General features: G+C 47.6%; 1 protein-coding gene and 1 long non-coding RNA gene across 2 annotated transcripts in view; one reads left to right on the top strand and one right to left on the bottom strand.

The window, feature by feature from the left end:
• Window positions 1–22,574, top strand: part of LOC144107522 (uncharacterized) — a 54,814-nt gene that overhangs the window by 17,947 nt on the left and 14,293 nt on the right. Inside the window, exon 3 of the long non-coding RNA XR_013309293.1 lies at window positions 21,527–21,665. This is a non-coding gene — a long non-coding RNA (uncharacterized LOC144107522). The remainder of the gene's footprint in view (window positions 1–21,526; window positions 21,666–22,574) is intronic.
• LOC144107302 (uncharacterized) lies at window positions 18,610–19,818 on the bottom strand. Its single transcript, XM_077640299.1, has one exon. The coding sequence runs from the start codon at window positions 19,816–19,818 to the stop codon at window positions 18,610–18,612; it is 1,209 nt and encodes a 402-aa protein (XP_077496425.1).

The following is a 22,574-nucleotide window of genomic DNA, read 5'->3' as shown; positions in this document are numbered from 1 at the left end:
CCTTGGATCAGTTACTCCGTGACGGAGCTTTGCCCAAAATCGGCCATATATTCGTGAAACATTCTTGAAATACGGCGCCTAAGCAGGTGTTGACTGCATTGCGGTGGCAGAGCATTTAAGTGTGGGATTCTTTTTAAGCGCTCTGACTGAGTTCGAGAACACACGATCGTGAATTCCTTTTTCTTTAGCCTGCCGGCTGAATTTATTGCCATAATCGAGATAGTTTGAGCAGGCTTCAAAGCAGCATTCTCATTTGAAAACATGAATTCTTTGCAGCTGTAGTAAAAATTGCCATAAAAAATATTGGTCTCACTCGGAGCTGCTGAGCGAGAGCTCACAAAGACGAAGTCGCAACTTGGGCCGACATAATTAAAACGTTTGCGGCTAATTTCGCGGCAGTGGCGAGAGCGGTTTTTTTTTTCATCAGAAAAAGGCATCACCGCTGGCGCTCTTAGAAAACACAGACCGGCTCGCTGGTGTTGTGAATAAATCCAGAACACCTTGTCAAAAATAGAGTTGGAAATAAGTGCCATTGTCTTTTTACAGTTCCTTCGTCTTCATCTTTGTGGTGCTTAATGACCTTGAAACTTTGCCAACCGTTATTTAATCTTTCGGTCTATCGTTATAAGTAGCGGCAGAGCGACTTAGCGAAGTCATCATCACCAGCCCAACTCCATCCCAGATTTCTCTAACTGCGCAAGCCTATGCGTTGTCTCCTCGCACTTCCTAATCTCGTCCACGCACGTGACTCTGCCTGCACACTCCTCCTACGTTTACCGACACTTCGACTTTGATTTTAATCTAAGGGACCATCGGGTATATTCTCTTGGCATTAAATTCCCTTCCCAACATATCAAGCGACGTGTAAAAAGAAAAAAAAATGTTCTTCCATCCTACTCGGAGACCCATCAAAGCGGGAGCGTTCTTTTTCGGAGAAAAGGGAACCGCAGCACCTTGCTTAGCTGTCAGTGCCATATCAAGAAACAAAGCTTTCGCGAATCTGTTATCACTTTTCTCGCCAGGAATAAAAGAGGGCTTCGACAAGTCGATCTGATACTGGGGTCAAAATTCCTAACGCGAGTCCACGTCTCCGATGTAGCTTGAGGCCATTCTTGTGAAGATGAAATCTGGGGCCGAGTGGCGGATCGCTCTCGAAAACGCTCTCAAGTTTGAGAGCGTGACGCCAAAATGACGACACCGCGAGACGCCGACCGCGGAATCAGCCAACTAGCAGCAAGGTTGCTGTGGCAAATAGCAGGGCTCCGCCCCGGAACAATTTATTTGCAGGACAAGAAACCGTAGACTAATGTTTTTCTGTAAGCACGCAGTGAATAAAATGAGTAATTTGCTAAGATACAGTATTTCGAGCTCAACAACACCAAGCAAAACAAGAAGTGTTCTCAGTTTTGCAAGTAATAAAGTTTGCGGTTTAGTCACTTTTGTTGCTGCAAAGGTGCGCTGGTCGCGGTAAAGCGTGAACTTGTCAGTCTAAAGATCAACAAAAACGCAATGAATAAAACAAATATGGTTTTATTTTGGTAATAAACTGTGTTGAAAACTTAACAACACGAAGAAAAATTATAGAACTCTCTGTTTTGCAATTAAATTTGTTGTTGGGTAACTTCCCTTGCCATGAGGGCGCGCTGGCGGTGGTATAGCGAGAACATAGCGGCCAGCAAGAGAAAACAGCTGATTCACGGCTAGCTCGTGTTTTTTTTTTTTTTGCGTGTCGTTTAAAATCAAGGTACATTGCGGATGTCTTTAATGCGCGGAAAAACCTGTTTGAAGGCATTGAATGCTACGGGATGCGGAGATCAACTTGCAAGGAACGCTTGGCTCGAAAATCGACGAAGACAACGGTGTTCTCGGTAGGCGTTTACTATCGACGACCGAGGGACGACTGTGTTTATGTCTCTTTATAAAATGCCAGACAACCATGAATCATCACACAGAAGCAACTGCCGACAGACTGAAGCAGACAGGTGCAGCTGGTGATAGCTTGCAATCTCGTTGCGGCAGATGACAGCCGACACGACATGCCTCTGTGGCAACAATCACTCTTTTTGCCTCGTAACCAAGCGATGCCGCCCACATTGGGCTAAGCACTTGATGTTCCGTTGGTGTTTTTGTTGCTACGTTCGGTTGATGTTCAGCTGTCGCGGTAGTTCTTTTTTTTTTGCCTGCGCTATATGCAGAAATTGCGATGTTTACGCACCATTTAGTTCGTTTAGAGAGAACGGAAGCACTTGTTTTGATAACTTTGTTATTGTCACCGAGGAGGGGACGAGCTTGTTCCATTAACGTTATTTGCTGATTTTTACTGGGGTCAGCCACGCAAGAAGATGCTTGTATGGCTTGTGTAGACGCTAACTGCAAGAGGGCAGAAAGTTGAGCAAGTTTGTTCACGTTCGCTGGTACACGGCACTTTATTTCTCCACAATGAATGTGTAGAGGCAACTTTTAAGTTTGCATATGATCCAGGGCAATGAGGTAGGTAGGACAGGGCAGTGATGTGCAATATGTTATTGTATTTTGTGCAGCAGGCAGAGCGATGTTGGCATAGCTAGGTTTGATGAGGGCCGTGTTTGAAGGGCTTTAAATACTTTACATAGCTTCTAACAACATGCACTTCCTTTCAGCTCAGAAGAACACTTAGGCTTTTTTTTTTACTTATGGCCCATCTTATCTGAGGCACCCTGTATACAGGCCGCTCCAGTAGGAAAGGGAACAACCAGTTAAAAATGACTGTGATATGAAATACCTAGAGGAAAAGTGATGATGATGATGGATTTTTACGGCGCAAGGGCGTCTACGGCCAAATAGCGCCATGGCACAAGGTATTTTCAATCACTGAAGGTGGGATCAAAGACTCATTTTCCACGCATTTCAGCCTTAGTAGCCGAGCAGCAGGCCAGGGGAAAGCTTGTGCCCATTGCATCACCGGTGGGTACCCGGCGGCACTGGGGTTCGAACCCCGCACCTCCCGCATGCGAGGCGGATGCTCAACCACTCGGCCACCGCTCCGGTAGAGGAAAAGTAGCTCGAAAACAGTTATACTTGTCACAAATATTATGCGATAGCATAAGGAGCTTGTCCGGCCATATGGCATTGTCACCGACTCGTGTCATCATGAAGAAGACTTCATAGCCTTGTGTTATTGCAAACCAAGCTAGGTGTCAGTTATGGGGCAATAACCGAGTGATCAAAATTTCCCACAATGGAGCCGCCTGTATATTCTTAGAGCAGTAGCGCATTTGCAGTAATGATGTTGCATGTTTTGTTATTGTAAAGAAAGCCTCTACTCACACACCATCTCCTTGCTGATATATCTCCGATGTTTACACATGTTTGTCTATTAGTGATGATGTTCTAGTCATTCAGCAGTCATTGTAGCCTCTGCATCTTACAATATTTATTATGCATGGTTGTACAGTGGTCCCCTTGCAGTAGGTACAGCTTTCAGCACCGAGTGAAACCCCTAGCCACATACTATAAAGCTAAAAACTTAGCTTTAGTATTTACACATCTTATATGTGCCAAAATGTTTCGTAGCTTTTAAAATGCATTATGTACACTGTACCATGCAGTATTTATTTTACAGGTAGCCTCTGTATAAAAGAAAACAGGCACTTTTAACACAATTTTTCAAATTTTTTTTCTTAACTGCACTTGGAAATGCCATATGGTAATTGTACATCAAGGTAAAGTATGCTTGTGTGTTCACTGCCTTCTCTGCAATAGACACACTTCTGTCAAATGCTGTGCCTAAAAAAATAAATGCACCTACTGAATGTATGATGCACTAGAAAACAGTTTTGGTGGTGCTTTTTGATTCCAAAAAGCATAACAAATATTTCGTTCCTTATTCCTGCACTACACTTTTGGTTTATGCACGTTCGCCACACGGGTAATGACCACAGGCACTCCAAAAAGCTGGATGGAGATAGCAGAGAAGAAGCAGGTGGGCTGACATAAGAATTTGCAAAAGAGAATGCAGAATGATGCTTTTCACATATTGGGCGAGCTGTTTCAACACCTTTTCAGCCTTCAGGAAGAGACTGCAACACGCTGCTGAGGGACTGGGAGGTATACTGGAAAACACACAGTCAATGAGGTAGCAGCCGGGGGGGGGGGGGGGGGGGGGCACTGGATTTTCATTGCAGGCTTCTGGCTGCACACAGGCTGGCCAAGGGCGGCGCAACCACACCACAAAGTTTCCCACACACTTGGAGATATGTGTGGTGCATTGACACAAGGCAATGAGAGTGGCAACAGGAACAGTGACTGATATGACTCTCCACGCCAGCATGCGGAGTCGTCGCTGGACACTAGTTTCCACCGCAACTGTCGCTGCACCATCCTTAGGTACGCCTGACTCTGGAGACTGGTTGTCCTACAGAGGCCGAAAATACAGTAGCGCATTGCTCTCCCTTGGAGGTAGGTGAGGAGGGACCCTGTGTCTACGAGGTAGCCAACATGTAGAGGTGGCCCATTATTATCTCCACCCTCTGCTGACATGGGCGCATTCAAACAGAGGTTGTGAAGTGCGGCACGCGCAGTGATGATGCACACATTCCACTTCCAGGGGCAGTAGTTCATCCGATGCCTTTGAAAGCACGGGAAGGAGCTCTTCGGCGCACCGATACAGCGCTCAACCACAAGTTGTGTGAAAGCATGCATGCGGTCAGGCCTTCTGCTGAGTCTGGTCGGTGATAACTTGTGCAAGCAGTCATGACTCCAGTGGGTAGACATAGTCTCCTGCATAACAAAAATGGCGCAGTTGACCATGTCCTTCTCGGTGATCTGAACAGCCTTACAGGACGCTCTGCTATACAATCGAAGACTCATGCTAAGTAGCCCACATCTCGGCTTTGCTGAATATGACTTTCAAGAGCCTACAGACGCGCAGGATTGAGACGTATAAGTGAGCACTGCTGTCAGGTCAGTCTTTTACCATCATATTGATATAAATGATGCGCTATGATTGCCTACACAACACAAGCTCTGTCAGGTGCATTTTGCCTTCGTTTCTCTAACAGGAAATGCTGTGTATTTCTACGTTTCTACAATGTAATATGTGTCCTGTGTTTCTGCAGAAAATATAATTAACAAAAGGGTGGCAATACACTGTATCATACTGTAACGTGTCTCATTGGTGCAACTAGCCAGACTCATTCTTGCAGGTTTAGCAGATCGGGGCAAATGCATAGTGCTGGAGCTGAATATATGTGACTGATGCGTATACTACTCTGCTTTTCACAAAAGCCTGAGCCATTAAGCACAGATCTTTCTCTTTGACCCCCGCATCATTTGTTAGCCATTCGCCTTATGAGCCTGGCTGTCATGTTAATTGTCGACTTAAGTCTGTTTATCGTCTCTATGTCCTTTCTGTTGTCTTGTATTATCAATCCTAGGACCCTGACTTGGTCCACTCTGGCTACCGGTGTCCCATTTACCTCCACGAGAATGTCTCCTGCGTTGGTATCGCGTTTGCCCACCCAACAGGCCACCAGAACCCTGCCCATTCCGCATATTCCTGGAAGGATTTTGTTCTATTTCCCCATCGTTGCCTGTGTGCGTCCATATTGTTATGTCGTCCGCATATAGCGTATGTTATATTTCTTCGACAGTTTCATTAGTGGCGGTAGGTTCTTCAACGCCAGGTTGAATAAGAAAGGAGAGAGCACTGAACCTTGTGGGGTGCCCATGTCTCCCAGTTTCGGACTTGATGTCTCCTAGATTTGTTAAGGCGATAGCCTTTAATGGCTCATAGATCTTGTTCGTCATCGCCAACCGGAAGTCATGAAAACGGAAGTGACGTCATACCCACCTTGGCCGATTTGCACCAAGATCGATGTCCAGCCTAATTCGACTACGACGAACACCAGGTGACCCCAAATTTGGCCCGGGCCACCCCCAAATTCGACCTCGGCCGATTTGCACCAAAATCGATGTCCAGCCTAATTCGTCTACGGCGAACACCATGGTGACCGCTTAATTTGGCCCGGGTCGCCCCCAAATTTTACCTTGGCCGATTTTCACAAAAATCGATGTCGAGCCTAATTCGACTACGGCGAACACCATGGTGACCTCCCAATTTGGTCCGGGTCACCCCCAAATTTTACCTTGGCCGATTTGCACAAAAATCGATGTCCAGCCTAATTCGATCACGGCGAACACCATGGTGGCCCCCAATTTGGCCCGGGTCACCCCCAAATTTGACCTTGGCCGATTTGAACAAAAATCGATGTCCAGCTCAATTCGACTACGGCGAACGCCATGATGACCCCCAAATTTGGCCCAGGCCACCCCCAAATCGTCCATCCACCCCAAATCTGACCTTGGCCATAGGCTTTCGCTTCGCGCACTGTAGATCGCCAAAGTGCCCTCTGAATTTTTCTGCTGTCCTTTCAGTTAGAAAGTCCCTAACAATATCGTAGGTCCGCTTTCCAGGGGCAATCTCCGCCAGATTAATTAGTATGGCCTTGTGCTTGACATTATCAAATGCTTTATGCAGGTCGAGGCCCAATATAGTTTTGGCGCCCCTTTGTTGGGTGGTTCTATGATGCCTGCTTTGAGCTGGAGTATGACGCCCTGCGTGGAGAACTTGCTCCTAAAGCCTAGCATCGTTTCAGAAAACACCTCCCTTTCCTCTTCTTATTCCTCGAGTCTGTTTAATATTACGTGCTCCGTCAGCTTCCCCAGACACGGCGTTCGCGATGTCGGCCTGAGGTTGCCCATTTCAAGTTTATTCTCAAGGTTTGGAATAAAAATTACTTTGGCATGTTTCCATTCAGAAGGTAGACTACCTCATTTCCATATTTCATTTAGGTAGTCTGTGACTGCCGTGACCGAGACTAGATCTAGGCTCCTTAGCATTTTGTTCGCCGCCGACGTGGTTCATAGTTGACTCATTGGTCTCCATACCTCCGCTATCGAGATGTCCTCATCTAGCTCTGCGTTCTTTGCTCCTTGGTAAGCTGGAGATGAACCCCCTTTGTCTGTGTTAAGGTATCTGTTCTTCAGTTCCTCTGTTAGGTCCGCGGCCGTTTCCTGGTATTTGTGAACCAATCGTTTCAGCTGCGCCTGTGCCGCAGACTTAGTTTGTCATGGGTCTAGCAAGTGACAAAGAAGATGCCACGTGTTCTTCCCCTCTAGCTTCCGATTCATTTCATCGCAAATCTGTCCCCAGTGTTGACGCTGGAGCTCGCTTGTGTAGTCTTCTATCTGCTTTTCGAGTGTCTATATTCTCTTCTTTAGCCTTCTATCTTCTGCTTTTTCACACCTCTTCATGAGGCTCTTGTGGGCTTCCCACATGTGGGCCAGCCTCGAGTCTGTGATATCATGTCCGGTGGTTGGGGTCTCTATAGTGTGTCTGTTTACGTCTATTTTGAGTGTCTCGACCCATTGACTGAGATCCGAAATCTCCGTCGGAGCGGTCCTTTCCCTGACTTTCCTGAGAGCATCCTAGTCTGTCAATTTCGTTTCGCGCAGCTTCCCCTTCATCGGCCTGGTTTGCGTTTCGATCTGTATGATATAGTGATCGCTACCCAAGGTGTGTCCTGTGTTTGACCACCTCTCACTCTCTAGGTCGTTGCCTAGCGTCAAGTCTGGGGACGTGTCTACACTGCCATATTGCCTATCCTCGTGGGGTCTTGCGGGTTGTTCAGTAGCGTGAGCCTTAAGTTTTGGATTTCTGTCCATAGTTTGTTTCCCCTGAGCGGAGGCCGTTCGGTATCCTCGTGCCGGGTGCGGGGCGTTGAAGTCCCCCGTGATTACAAGTCCTTTCTTATTAGATAGTCTAATGGCTTTCTGTATAAGAGGTCCGCGAGCCCCGTCCCTCGGTTTCTCGGTGAGTTGTATGCATTCAGAATAAAGAGCTCTACTGTTGCTAGCTTTCGTGTTTGGGATTAGTTCCAACATCACGAGCACTACGTAGAGAACTTTAATGCATGTACAAACATTACGCGTAAACAATGAAGCCAGGAACATTTCGCATTCCCAATCTTGAGTGTATCTGCTGAATTTTTATTTCTACCGTTTCTTACGCTCATTCCTTTGATACCTCATGTCACGTTCGAAGTTTTATTGCACACCGGTTCAGGTGGAACGCGACATTCAACAGAAATTCACCTGTTTTGAATGCGTCTTGATGAAATGTTTCTTGCAGAATAGTTTAGCAATTCTCCCAAAACTAAACGCATAAAATTTCATTATTGTCGCGCACAAACATTTTCTGAAAAGTTTGTATCTCCTCACATCTTGTGGAAAGCATACAGGCTCGTCAAACTGTGGCAGAAGATAGATTCTATCCTCGCTTAATTGCTGTACGGATGCTAAGCATCATTAAAATCGTAGCTTTATTTTCTAAAAGAACGTTTAATGTAGTTGCAGTAGACGTGTGAACGGTGAAAAAATCTCATACTAAGAATTCACATTTCACTAAACTCAAAAAACGAATACTGTCATTCTGTATAGTGTAATTCAAGAAGTGCACCAAAAAACAAGTTAAACATAAACAAAGCAATCATAAAGAAATCATTTCGGCGATGACAGCAACATCCCTGAAAAGCGGTACTGCTAAAAAGCATTCAAAGCTGAACGCGATGTTCTGTTTACGTTTACTGGTGGCGTTTTCAGTGTAGCATTGCTTGGCTACCTGGACTTTGGCTTGGTGCAGGTTTGATGCCTTTTTCCGAAATGCACACTTGTGCGTGCTGGCAGCTGCGCCCGAAGAGCAACCGTCACCTCCGTGACGTCCGCCTCGCATTTGCATCGCCGATCAAACACTTTCCGCAGATCTGCCCCTAGCGGAGCCTCAAGTGCACGGATACATCTTCATGATTCACTTGCAGCAGTCCACTCAGTGATTTTTTGACGACTGTCGGCTGTTGGAGGCTCAGGATTGCGGTTTCCGTAACAACAAAATTGTAGTAACACGGACAATTGAGCTAGTTGGCACATCTTTGGAAACTTTCGAAAGCGCTGCGACAGGGGACACCAAGAGAAAGACACCATGATTGTGAAATTCAGTATCTTGGTTCAACACAGTGCTTCGTTTTGTCATGTTGGGGGCAGGCGCATGCGCTGCTGGTTGCCTTGTGCGAGCTATTTAACCTTGTGTGTTTTCCAATAACCTTCAGTTGATAGTGGCGCTTGTCCTTCGTGTCTTTCTCTTTGTGTCCCCTGTCGCAGCGCTTTCGAAAGTTTTCAAACAATATTCCACTCCTTTCTTGATGTTGTGTCGGTCCATAATAACCAAAGTCCTGAACGAAAATAGTGTAGCGCGAGAAGAGTAAGGGTGGCTAGCTGAGCGCCTGAGCAGACGCCGCGCGATCAGCTCTTGCGCGAACTCCGCTGGTTCACAGGGGAACTGGAGAGGATATCAATGCCAATACAGGGCAGTCACGTTGTGAGACCTTGAACCTTTTACTTGTTGTGTGTTTCCTCCTGCGCGTGGAATCTAAGTGGCACATGGTTTGACGACGGAGCAACAAGCTTTTCGCGGAGCCCAATATTGCGCTGCTCACACCGGCGTCGCGAAGACTATTCCAATATTTCAACCTGTTCACAACATGCAGCGCTGCCGCAGTTGATAAAACAATTTCTTGAGTACTTCACGGCAGATTTCATCATTTAAAATCCGAGACAGGACAGAGATCGAGTAATAGGAGGCGACATATGTTCATTAATGCGAAAGCATTACATGGCTGTGTCGGCGAGGTCGTGTCCGCAAAATGTGTCGGCAGCCGTTTGTCGTCCTCAGAACAGTTAGGACCAAACGAATGATCGTAATCGATAGAGGACGATGTACGACAAATTTTGATGTCTATAGGATGAGTGGTTAATTAACAAGAGCCAAAAAAAGTCGAAAAAGCGTGGACGTCAATATAGTGAGTGGACGGGAAACCACCGTGGACGGCAAAATAGTGGAAAAATAGGCAAGGGAGTGGAAAGAAAGTTTAAAATGTAAATGTGTTTATGAGTGATAATTAATCGATCAAAAAGGTTTCTTGATATACAGTACTTAAATAGCAGCAGAAGTCGTTGGACGGCCGGATAGGCTGGACGGGGATATAGTAGGTGGACGGGGAAACGCCTATGGGTGCCAAATTTGAAAAACCGAAATGCGTGCTTGAGCTGAAAGGGGGATTTATGTACAGAAACTGTGCGAACCTTGTTATGAAATCCTCCTTAGAAGAAAAAGAGGAGCAAAGAGAGGCGATAAGTTGTCCTCAGAACACATGCTTTTGCATTCCTCTACGTAAGCAGACTTAGGTGCCCTCGGAATTTTTAGACAAACTAATTCTTCACAATTTTCGCCATCAAAGCCATATAAAATTTATCAACCGGAGCGTTCCCCGCATCTTTTTTTTCCCCACAAACGCATTACGGTGCTTGCACGCCTGATTTATAAAAGTATAATACCACTGATGCGTCATCCCTTAACATCTCAGTAGCAGCGGCTAAAATTCCCAATCCATGGTGTTCAGGCAAAGAAAGAGCACCCATGTATTAATAGACTTCAGGTTAATACAGTATGAAAAGAAAGTATGGACAATGAAATAATTTTAGTACGTGCTAATGAGTGACAAGGACACCTTTTCCGCTTTGCTGACTAGGTTACATCTTTGCGTATATTATCAAAACTTTATTTTCAGCTTTAGGGAAGAAATAACCGGAAACTTCGTCATTGTGTGCAAACTTGTCTTTCCTTGTGATGTTGGAGGACCCTTACAAGGCTGTGCAGGCAGGCGGATATGTTACTGATGTTCCAATAACACTTCTGTTGGGCCTAGTTGGTGCATGGTGATACAGATGAACGATGTGCGCAAACTATTCGACGAACCACATATACGGGAGAAGCACAAGGACTGGCGCAACAACGGATGTTTTCTAGCTTGGATTGTAAGAAGGGGAGGAGAAAAATAGGACGAGCGCGTTGAATGATACCACCTTTTAGGCTAAACTATAGCGTCCAATATACGGCAAATTGCTAGTGACTACCACGCGTATTTATGCAGTAGCGTACACCAAGGTTTCATGCGAGACAAAAGCAATGGCTTTGCGCCACCACTCGGGTCGCATTGGAAGGCCGCTTCATTTAAGCCGTGAATACACGAATAGCTTCCACAGAATGTACGTTCTCATCAAAGCGAGAGACGATATATTTATTTTTTCTCGGCTGTGACGAGAGATCCGATGAGAGATCTACGATTTCTATTATTAGCATACAGCAGGTTCTGTGCAGTGCAGATCGTGCAGTTCTGTGCAGCGCGCCAAGTCGCAGTGCAGACATGCGACTTGGCTAGGAAGCAAGAAGCATCCTCTCGAAAAGTGACAAGCTTAAACTATCCTGCTTCTAAAGCTAAGTAAAACAAAATCTACCATGAAATTTATTGAATACGCGGTGTTTATGCACATATGTTATAGAGACGGCTGTTGCCACACGGTAGTGACAACGCTGTGGAGTGTAGATCACCAGACTAAGGTGACACCGAAACGATCTGTCATTCCACTGACTTCGATCCACAAATAACTGAACAACTCGATGGCGGCGATAGCAACATCCGTGCTCAGAAGTTGTACAAAAAACAGAAGACTGCTCTTGGCCGCGCTAAACATAAAGCTGGCGAACTTCCGAGAGAAGGCGCGGCATTTGCCAACTAAAACCTCGAATAACGTAGAAGTAGATGCGTGCGGCTGCAATAATTCCTGCGTCACAAACAATGTGATGAAGCTGAGCGCCGGAGGGCTCATTGCATGCTTACGACGCTTAGTGAGTGGCGTCTTCCGGAGCTTTGTTGACAGAGAAGGCCACTCCCTGTAGCGCCGTAAACGCTAGGTCATTCAAATAATTCTCTCTGTGCGTGGGCAACGCTGGTTTTACTATAGCGAAGGTCAGCTATGCTGCGTTGGCTCCTGTGGACTGCGGTTCTAACCGGACGAACACACTGCGCACCTCAGAGCTTCTTCCATGGATGCGACCGTTGTGCCTTTGTTGAGATGGCGATATTCGCTCAAGTTTGTAATCCGCGCCAGCTATTCCATGCCACAAAACAGGCGTTACCTTCGCGGTGCCGCGGTCTTGGAGCAACTGCGTGTTCTCCTCGATCACCGCTTCAATGTTCTTGGTATTCACGACACTTGCGCAGACCAAGACGCTTGAGCGGGGTGCAAATTTCTGCAGCAGACTGCTCGGCGGTAACGCAGGGCCAGAACCAACCCAGGCAAGCAGTGGGTGCAAAAGGACGATGTTTATTAAGTGGCTCGGGATTTAATAGCCAAAAGAAGAAGGACGAAGGAAAGGGAAAGTCAGTAACAAAGAGGGCTGTATTGGTTTGCAAAAAGAAAGACGTATAAGTGCTGCAATGGCAATTATTCAGCAGCCGTGGATGACGGTATACCAAGGTCAACCCAAGGTATACCAAGGTCAGTCGATACAAATGCGTCCGAGCATGACTGCCCATGCCTGTTCATAGAGCCATCAGTGTAAACTCGCAGGTGTCCACCGTAGACGCTGTTCCCAATATCGAGCACCAAGGACCCGCCAGAGACAGCGATTGCTTCGTGCCTGGGGTGTCGGGGCGGCAGTGAATGTTACCATTAAACTATGCTGATACCTGCGTCCCGTGGATGACCAACCCACTGTGCTTAGGGTGTGAAGGAGGGGAAGAAACGGCGTTGTAGCTCCATGGGAGTAAGGAGGGCCGAAGTCTCAGGATGCACTCCTTGAAGGGAATCTTGCTTAATGTTTGTGCGATGATTAGTACAGCCACGTCAGTTCCAAGCAGAGCGTCCTCTTTCGGATACACAATTCCTGCTGACTCCAGCTCTGACGCCAGTCATTAACGTGGTTTACCTTCTCGACGGTGGTGTCTTCAGTGGGCAATATATTTCATGAATAAGGAATAATCTCCACACAAAGATACAATCACTGCCTGGCCTGCCTCTTTCAAGAGACGTAAACGAAGAAATCCATTCATTTCGCAGTATCAGCGGCGCCACCGTGAAATGCGAATTCCAGGCCCATTATGACAGGGAAGCCTGTGAGTCATTCCTAACATAGATATTGAACACTTGTCTGCTGGAATTAACAAGAGTGCCATGAAACTCTCCTCCGTATCCGGCAAACTTCATTTAAGATAAAATGATCCATCTTTGTTTGATCAACCAAGATGTGTTGATCGGTTTATCAAAAAAAAAAAAAATATCTTCTATGCTTATTGCTTGCAATTACAGTTAAGGCTTGTATCGTTGTTAAAAAAGATTTTACTGCGTGACGTTCACTTGTTTATATTTATGCTATTATAACTTGTGTCTACGAAAAAAAATGTTTTATGATGTGACCTTCGTTTTGCTTACACTTTTTACCACTCTAGTGCTTGCCTTAAATTTACCTGTGCGCTTTCAAGCCTCTCTAGTATGCTTACGGCTTTTAATGATAGTTCAGGTACTACAATACCGCCATGTTCTTTTATTCATGTTTTTCTCGCTGACACTGTACTCCTTTTTTCGTGACAGCGTAAGCAGCTCGCTCTGCTGGCAAACCAGCTTCGGCTGTTATCCGGCCTCAGTAGCAAAAATCACAAAGGTTTCAGAAATAAAAAAAATTAGCCGCCATTGGGGTTCGAACCCTATCCAGCTGTGTACCAGGCGGGCAAAACATATAGGCCACAAATGATTCGCTTTTTTTCTTTATTGCCTGATAGACCACGAAGGTTTCTCTTTTCTATATTGCCTGTTTCGACAGATTTACAACAGTTCACAAACAGGATTACGTTCGGCACTGCACTCATAGGCCACGATGGTTCGTTGGTTCAAACGTTTTAGAGGAGCACCTAATGACTGCGCTGTGGCGGGTATTGCTTAGTAACGTGTGTTGCGTACGCGTTCTGATGTTATAGTAATTAAAGAACAAATATTAATATGATAATTCGGCATCAGAAATTGTTTGGTAGGAAAATGTAGTGTTATGGTGCCTCACTGTACTTAAACGAACGGTATGTGTATGAAGATGTAGTGACGCATTATGTCGTGCCGTGTAACCTAGATATTGATCAGTGGGTGACTGGTGATTGATAGTCGCTAATGTGGTCTGTAACTATTATTGTAGTCGATGACCGTGACCGGTAATGGGATTATTGACTGGTAATAGGTCAGAAATAACAAAAAAAAGGAATAAAAAGAGAAAAAGAAGGAAGGGACGCTATCGCGTCAACTGCTAAGGCGAAGAAGCTTAAGCGTCCTCCTAATTTTTTGTATACTCTAAAATAAACCTCTCCGTTTGGTCCTTTCCGATCGTCACATGATTGGACCACCGCAAGTGACACCAACTGGGGGCAGTTCGAGTACTTGACGTGTGTGCGTCTGTCGGGCTTGGCGGGGCGCTGTCTGCGCTGGAAGAAAGGCCGAAAGATATAAAGACGCTCACAAATTACGCGCACGCACTCTCCTACCGTTCGTTTTTCTTTTACTTCGCACACTGGCCATATCGGCATGATTTGCGTTCGCTGTATACTATACGAACTCATGTAAGGTATTTTCCTTCTTGGGCCCCCCAACCCGCTGTCTTTTTTTTCTTCGCTAATCAGTACGCATCATCCGCGCCTCTGCTCTCCTCATGGTGGTGCCGATTTGCTTCAGAGGCTATGAATGCATAAATAAACAACCCCATTTCTCCGGTAGGGTATATATATATATATATATATATATATATATATATATATATATATATATATATATATATATATATATATATATATATATATATATATATATATATATATATATAAGTATTATTATCCCACTAATTAGCACTACACGTATTAAAAAAATTAAATATTCCCCTATGCACCTTGGTTTCAGTGACTGTTGGCTCCCTTCATTAGCTTGTATATATTGTTACGTCCGGGGTTTATTCAAACCACGACGGGTGGCGACTGACAAACCAGATGGGGTCCAATCTCCAAGCACGAGACGCCACCAACCACCTCGTATTCTCCCTCTACCCAGCGATGCGGACCAAATAGACTAGGCATCGCCTCTTCGTGTGCGTCACACTTCCTCCTACGCAGCCGAAACCCACTGGGCGAGTATAAAAACACCGCGGGAATGGTAGGGCTTCAGCCGGACAATGTGAGTCACATCAGTTCGTGTAGAACGACGGCCGCTTGCCGTGAGACGCGCTATGCGGTAGTAGAGGTCACTAATTTTCTCAATAATGACATATGGTCCATCGTGGTGGCACAGCAGCTTTTGGAACAGTCCCCGCTTTCGGACAGGCTTCCACAACAAGACCAAATCACCAGGTCTGTAAGTGACGTGACGGCGGTGGGCATCGTAACGCGCTTTGGCCCGATCTTGGGAGGCGAGGACACGAAGGCGGGCGAGACGCCGGGCCTCTTCGGCGAGACAAAGTGTCTCAGCGATGGAAGGGTGTTCATGAGACTCGGCAGAAAATGGTAGTATGGTGTCCAGGGTGTAGCGTGGAGGGCAAGCATATAGTAGAAAGAAGGGGCTGAATCCAGTGGTCTCATGGCGCGCGGTATTGAACGCGTAGGTAGTGAACGGCAGGACGCTGTCCCAGTTTTTATGTTTCGGAACAACGTACATTGAGAGCATGTTGGTAATTGTTCGGTTCGTGCGCTCAGTTAACCCATTCGTCTGGGGATGGCAAGGCGAGGAATGGCGAAAATGCGATGCGCAAAAACGGAGAAGCTGTTCGACAACGTCAGCGGTGAACTGCCGACCACGGTCACTGATGATAACTTTTGGGGCTCCATGGCGGAGAACTATGGAGCGCAGCATAAGCGAGGACACATGAGACGCTGTAGACGAGGGTAGGGCGGCCGTTTCACAATACTGAGTGAGGTAATCAATACAAACCACTATCCATCGGTTACCATGATAGGATTTGGGAAATGGGCCGAGGTCTATGCCCACTTGCTCGAACGGTGTGGAAGGTGGTGTCACAGGGTGAAGCTGACCAGCAGAAACGCTAGTAAGGCACTTATATCGTTGGCACTGAGGGCAGCTGGCGACGTACCGCTCAGTCGTGGCGCGCATTTTCGGCTAATAGAAGCGGGCCTGGACACGGTGGAGCGTTCGTGCCGACCCAAGATGTCCAGATGTAGGGTCGTCGTGCATGGCCTGCAAGACGGAGGTGTACAGGCTCTGCGGAACTACCAGAAGGAAGCGCTGACCCGTAGAAGAATAATTTTTCTTCCATAGCAGACCATCTCGCAAGAAGTGGTTTGCACCGGAGGGGTGTTCAGCCTCCGCAAGAAGAGGCTGCAGGGTCGAATCTCGCTGCTGCTCGGCTTGGAATGTGGCGAGGTCGGGAAAACACGGTGAGACTGACGCGACGCAGTGATCGAAATCATCGATGTTCGACTCTGTCTCAGAAAGAGGCAACCGCGAAAGACAGTCCGCGTCAGCGTGCCGGCGACCGCTCTTGTAGGCGACTGTGTAGTCAAACTCTTGTAGCCGGAGAGCCCACCGTGCAAGGCTGCCACATGGGTCACGAAGGTTAACGAGCCAGCAGAGTGCATGATGGTCGGTGACGATGGTGAACGGGCGTCCGTAGAGATACGAACGGAAACGCTGCGTGGCGAAGACGACGGCGAGGCATTCCAGCTCGGTGACCGTGTAATTGCGCTCCGGCTTACTGAGTGAACGACTTGCATACGCAACAACGTGCTCTTTGGTGTCGCAGCGCTGGATGAGCACAGCCCCGAGACCAACCCCGCTGGCGTCGGTATGAATCTCTGTGGGGGCGGAGGGATCGAAGTGGCGAAGTACAGGGTGGGACGTGAGAAGGAATTTCAGATGACGGAAGGCGGAGTCGCACTCAGGGGTCCACTCGAAAGCCACATCTTTCTGAAGCAGGCCTGTCAGCGGGTATGCGATGTCCGCAAAGCGATGGATGAAACGGCGAAAGTATGAGCACAAGCCCAAGAAACTTCGCAGCTCTTTGACTGACTGTGGTGGCTTGAAGGACTCGACAGCTGCAGTCTTGGCTGGATCAGGTCTGACGCCGTCTTTGTCAGCGAGGTGTCCAAGCACTAACGCTTGGCGCGCACCAAAGTGGCACTTTTTAGAATTAAGCACAAGACCAGCTTTGCGCATGCAGTCCAGGACGAGAGCTAAACGATCCTTGTGCTCACTGAACCTCTTTCCGAAAATAACAACATCGTCAGGGTAGCACTTGCTTATCTCCCATTTCAAACCACACAGTATAGTGTCCATAAATCTCTCGAAAGTGGCGGGCGCATTACAAAGACCGAATGGCATTACATTAAATTCATAAAGGCCGTCAGGTGTAATAAACGCTGTTTTCTCCTTATTCGCGGGATGCATAGGGATTTGCCAATACCCTGACCGGAGGTCAATAGAAGAAAAGTAGGACGCTGAAAAAAGGCAGTCGATGGCATCGTCGATTCGAGGGAGAGGGTACACGTCTTTTCTGGTGACGGCATTTAGACGACGGTAATCCACGCAGAAACGCCATGATCCATCTTTTTTTCGAACAAGGATTACTGGAGCAGCCCAAGGACTCGAGGACTCTTGTATAACACCTTTGGTTAACATCTCCTGCACTTGTTCATTAATCACCTTGCGTTCAGACGGAGACACTCGGTAGGGCTTTTGTCGGATCGGATGTGAGGCGCCAGTGTCAACCCTGTGCTGGGTCCGAGACGAGGGAATGGAAGATGCGCCGCCGGGCTGTGAAAAATCGAACACAGTGGAGTGTCGCCGGAGGATGGCCAACAGAGCACGGCGCTCATGCGTGCAAAGCGAGTTGTCGATCATGCGAAGAAACTGCGACTCGTCGTAAAGCTCTGGTGGTGCAGCGCCCAAGGCGGTGGTAACTAAGGCAACGGATACCGGCGTGTCGTGGCTGCATGACGCAAGCTTGTGGCCTTCAGGCAGAACTACAGATTGTGTCGAACAATTCACTGTCCAGAGTTCAGTGCTTCCGTTGGTGACAGAAACCATGGCATGAGGAACCAAGATGTTCTTCTTCATGCAGTTCAAGTGGTTCGGCTCCACAGTCGCATCAAACACGTCGAGAGGGGTATTGGGGCAGGAAACGGGTACGCATACAGCCGAAGAAGGAGGCATGACAGTATCTTGAGTAACACAAAACACACTTTCTTCACTGCACGAGCCTTCCACAAGGCCAGAGGTGGAACATTTGCTGACGTTGAGCTCACCGGTGTGACAGTCGACGTTAGCGCCACACAGCTGCAAAAAGTCGAGGCCAAGAATAACATCGTGCGTCGACCGGGCGAGCACCGCCATTTCCGTGCTGAACACTTCACCACTCAAAGAAACCTTAACACTACACACTCCAACTGCAGGCAACGGTTCGCCACTCACACCACAAAACTCGACATTTTTGTCCCATCGAAACAACATCGAAACGTCCGAGGCGACACTTAAACGCAGCACTCATAACTGAAACAGTAGCACCGGTATCCACTAAAGCCAGCACAGGTACTCCATCCACTAGCACATTCACTTTGTTTCGTAACATCACTACAGGCAGAAGTATCTCTTCCAGTGGCAGACGTCCACCGACCTCACCCCCATCGGTCGCGCCGACTAGTTTTCCGGCGGAGGTGAGGAGGATCGGCGTCGAGGTGATGGAGATCGACGAGTGCGGTGAGCTGGAGGTGGTGTCAACCTTCTATCCGATGCCGGCGAACGATTTCTCATTTGTGCAGACCATGGGTTGCCGGAATCAGGAGTGTAAGATGGGTACCAGGAAGAAGCGGGTTGGTAATTCAGCCGCGGAGGATAGGTAGAGGAACCGTAACGGGAGGGCTGTCGCTGTCGTCGACGGGGACAAAATCGCGAGATTTGACCGGGTTGGCCACAGCGGTAGCACACAAGAGAAAAATCAGCAGCAGGCTGCGCCGGCAAGTAGTCATCATACGAAGGACCGGGCCGACAGTTCTCGTCGTATGTGGCCGGCGTAGGATGGTAAAATCGGGACCGGTGTTCCGGGGGCGATCGCGGTATGTTGCTCGGCTGCAGTCCTCGGGGTACCCGGTGCTCCTCAAACTCCGCTGCGTTAACGGCGGCTGGCGGAGGAGGGCGCGTGGGAAACACAGGAGGGAGAGCTGAGGAATCCCGTGTGAGTTCCAGCGACCTGTTCAACTCTTCGCGGACGATCTGGCGGATTGTGGAACCCAGATCACATGACGATGATGTGTCTACAGCTGCAACCGTCGTCACCCCGGCCAATCGGCCAAATTTAGGTGTGATGCGACGCATTTTCAATGTCTCAAACGTGCGGCAGTGCTGGATTACGTCGGACACGGACTCAAGACTTTCTTTGCCAATAAGAAAATTATAGACGTCTTCGGCGAATCCTTTAAGTAAATGGCCAACTTTGTCCTCTTCTGTCATGTTCGGAGAGACGACCTTGCATAACTTGACGATTTCTTCTATGTACTTCGTACATGTCTCACCGGGAAGCTGAGCCCTTTGCGCAAGCATTTGCTGAGCACGCTTTTTCTTTGCGACTGAGCCCCCGAAGCACTTCTTCAGCTCCTCTACAAAGCAGTCCCACGTCGTTAAAGAATCTTCGTGGTTGTCATACCACGATAGGGCCGTGTCCGTTAGGGAAAACACAACATTGGCAAGTCTAGCGGAGGAGTTCCACTTATTGTAGCGACTCACGCGAAGGTAGTGGGTGAGCCATTCATCCACGTCTTCGCTGGTTGAGCCCGCGAACGACCGTGGCTCCCGGTAATGCTGCCACGAACTGCTGGGCGCAGACGTCGGAGCGTTGTCGTCCAGGGACATCATGGGCACAGAAGGCGGTAGACTAGCAATGCGACGACTCCAGCGACGGTGAAGCAGGGGATCCGTCTTCGGCGAACCAGTACACCCCGCACCTTCCACCAAGATGTTACGTCCGGGGTTTATTCAAACCACGACGGGCGACTGACAAACCAGATGGGGTCCAACCTCCAAGCACGAGACGCCACCAACCACCTCGTTCTCCTCTTCCTCTCTCAACCCAGCGATGCCGACCAAATAGACTAGGCATCGCCTCTTCGTGAGCGTCACAATATATATATACATCTTCGTCGTTACAACACACACACACACACACACACACACACACACACACACACACACACACACACACACACACACACACACACACACACACACACACACACACACACACACACACACACACACACACACACACACACACACACACACACACACACACACACACACACACACACACACACACACACACACACACACACACACACACACACACACACACACACACACACACACACACACACACACACACACACACACACACACACACACACACACACACACACACACACACACACACACGCGCACACACACACACACACACACACACACACATGGATGTCTCTCGGCTCCCGCCCGCGAGCGCGTGATTTTCGATTGACGCGAGAAATGGCACAAATTAGTCGAGTCACAGCGGTGAAGGTATTCGCGTTTTGAAACTATAAAAACTGATATTGATATTATTAATGGTCAGCTACAAATCTGTAGTTGCGATCAGGTGTCTGTAAGTAATATGCTTGGAAATGTAATTGGTGTTTATTTCTTTCCTAAAGAAAGAGGAAGCCAAGGCAAAAGGCGGTAGGCCTGACCAGGCTTTTGCTCCCTTATACATACACCAGCGCACATGTCCAGTGCACACACCTCCACGAGCATAAATTGAATATATCATGTGCTATCTATACACGCCTATATAGAACATTCAAAGAAAGTAGCAATGCACGTAGAATTTTTATACAGAAAACAACAGTGCACTAGCGTCAAAAACATTAATTTCATGCTACAGAATTTTTATACAAAGACAAGATCATATATTCAGAAAAAGAGAAAACAGAACTACAGCGAGTAGATCAATACAACTTGGCAGGATATTCATTCAAATATGTTTTGCATTATTTTTAAACATATTTATTGGTGCAAACAATTCCGCATGCCGTGAAGTTTAGTTAATGATAAATGATACCTGAAAAGTCAATTCTGTTCCCATAATTTAACTATTAGAATTTTGTTAATCCCTTCACTAGTCAACAAGATTCGCCTGTATTTGACGTCCGCCAACACTGGCATTATAGTATTGCGAAAAGCTTCTCTGTACCTCAAGACCCTATTTTTAAAAATTAGTGGCCGGCTGCCTTGGAACACCTGTAGCTTTCTCGATGATGGTGTTGATGAATATTAACGGCGCAAGCAGCTGTGGCCAAAGGGCGGCATGGCACAAGGTACTTTCGTGTACACAAGTTGGGTCCAAGATCCTGTTATCTTGTATTCCACTGCTGATAAGCCAAGCACCCGGCTAGGGGAAGCTTGCATTCATTGTATCACCGTATATCCCGCATGCGGCTGAGCTCTGTCGAGGGTGATGTCCCCGCTAAAAGCTACTACACGCGGCTAAGTGGCATCAGCCTATTGCGATTTGTATTCTCTGCTTCATTAGTGCGATCCGAACCAGCATGCACCCCAGTGCCCACCTGGATGCGAGTGCTATGCAGAACTTGCCCGGCCTCGGAGAGGAACCTGCTTTGATGGGCGCTTCACTCGACCTGCCGGCTACGCTCCGCTTCCTGCGATACCTGGTAAACAACACAAGATTGTTGTTATTTTTTTCCATAATGCTGGCCGACACTTCGGCGATTACATTCCTCAAAATTTGAAGCCTGTTATGAATAAATTTCTCTATACAGCCTTGATACCACCATAACGGCTATCAGGCTTCTGGGGCGATACTAGTATCTTCTTTCTCTCCGCAAATTTGTCTACATGGTGTAGGTGTCTTCGCTGCTTGCTCAGGGCAGGAACACTAAATTGAGGTTACTAATGCAAAATTTAAATGCCCCGACCAACTGTAAATATGGACTGACATTTTCTCGTACCGTAGAACGTGACCGATGGCCAGGGAAGAGCCTTTTCCACTCCATTTCCAGCGTTCCCCTCATGGACATTGAAATCGCTCAGCCGATTACCAGGTTTTCGCAAATAGCCCAAAAAAGAATTGCGCTTGTCATATGCGGCTGGTGGTATATGGTGCCCAAATGAGTGTCAAAAAGAGTGGGTTAACCACTTCGATTTCACATGCTAACAGTATTTATAGCTGTAGTGTTTTTTGAAGCGAAAAGCTGCACTACTGCTAAGTAAAGCAGTCGTGGCGTAGGCCGGAGAAGGACCTTGAACGACCTTCAGCCGAACCACGTTAGCCGCATATGACCATATGTGGTACGGTTGTGGTGTCGAACCCTTGACCCCTGACCTTCACCGATTACTTTAGTTGACCTTTGACCCCTGACCTTTGACATTGCGTGTCCTTTGGATTGACCTTTCACCTTAAGAACATCCGATGGGGTGATGTGAAGCCACGTGATGACGTCCGATGGGGGTGCCGTGAGATCATGTGATACCACCTCATAGACACGTGGTGGTGTGGTTATATATAGAGCGGCTGCCGCGAGCGTGTAGCGGAGCTGTCATGGGCAAACCTCAGACGCTCA

This window comes from Amblyomma americanum, chromosome 10 (genome assembly GCF_052857255.1).
Source record: "Amblyomma americanum isolate KBUSLIRL-KWMA chromosome 10, ASM5285725v1, whole genome shotgun sequence".
NCBI lineage: Eukaryota > Metazoa > Arthropoda > Arachnida > Ixodida > Ixodidae > Amblyomma > Amblyomma americanum.
This window is presented reverse-complemented; position numbering and strand designations above follow the sequence as displayed.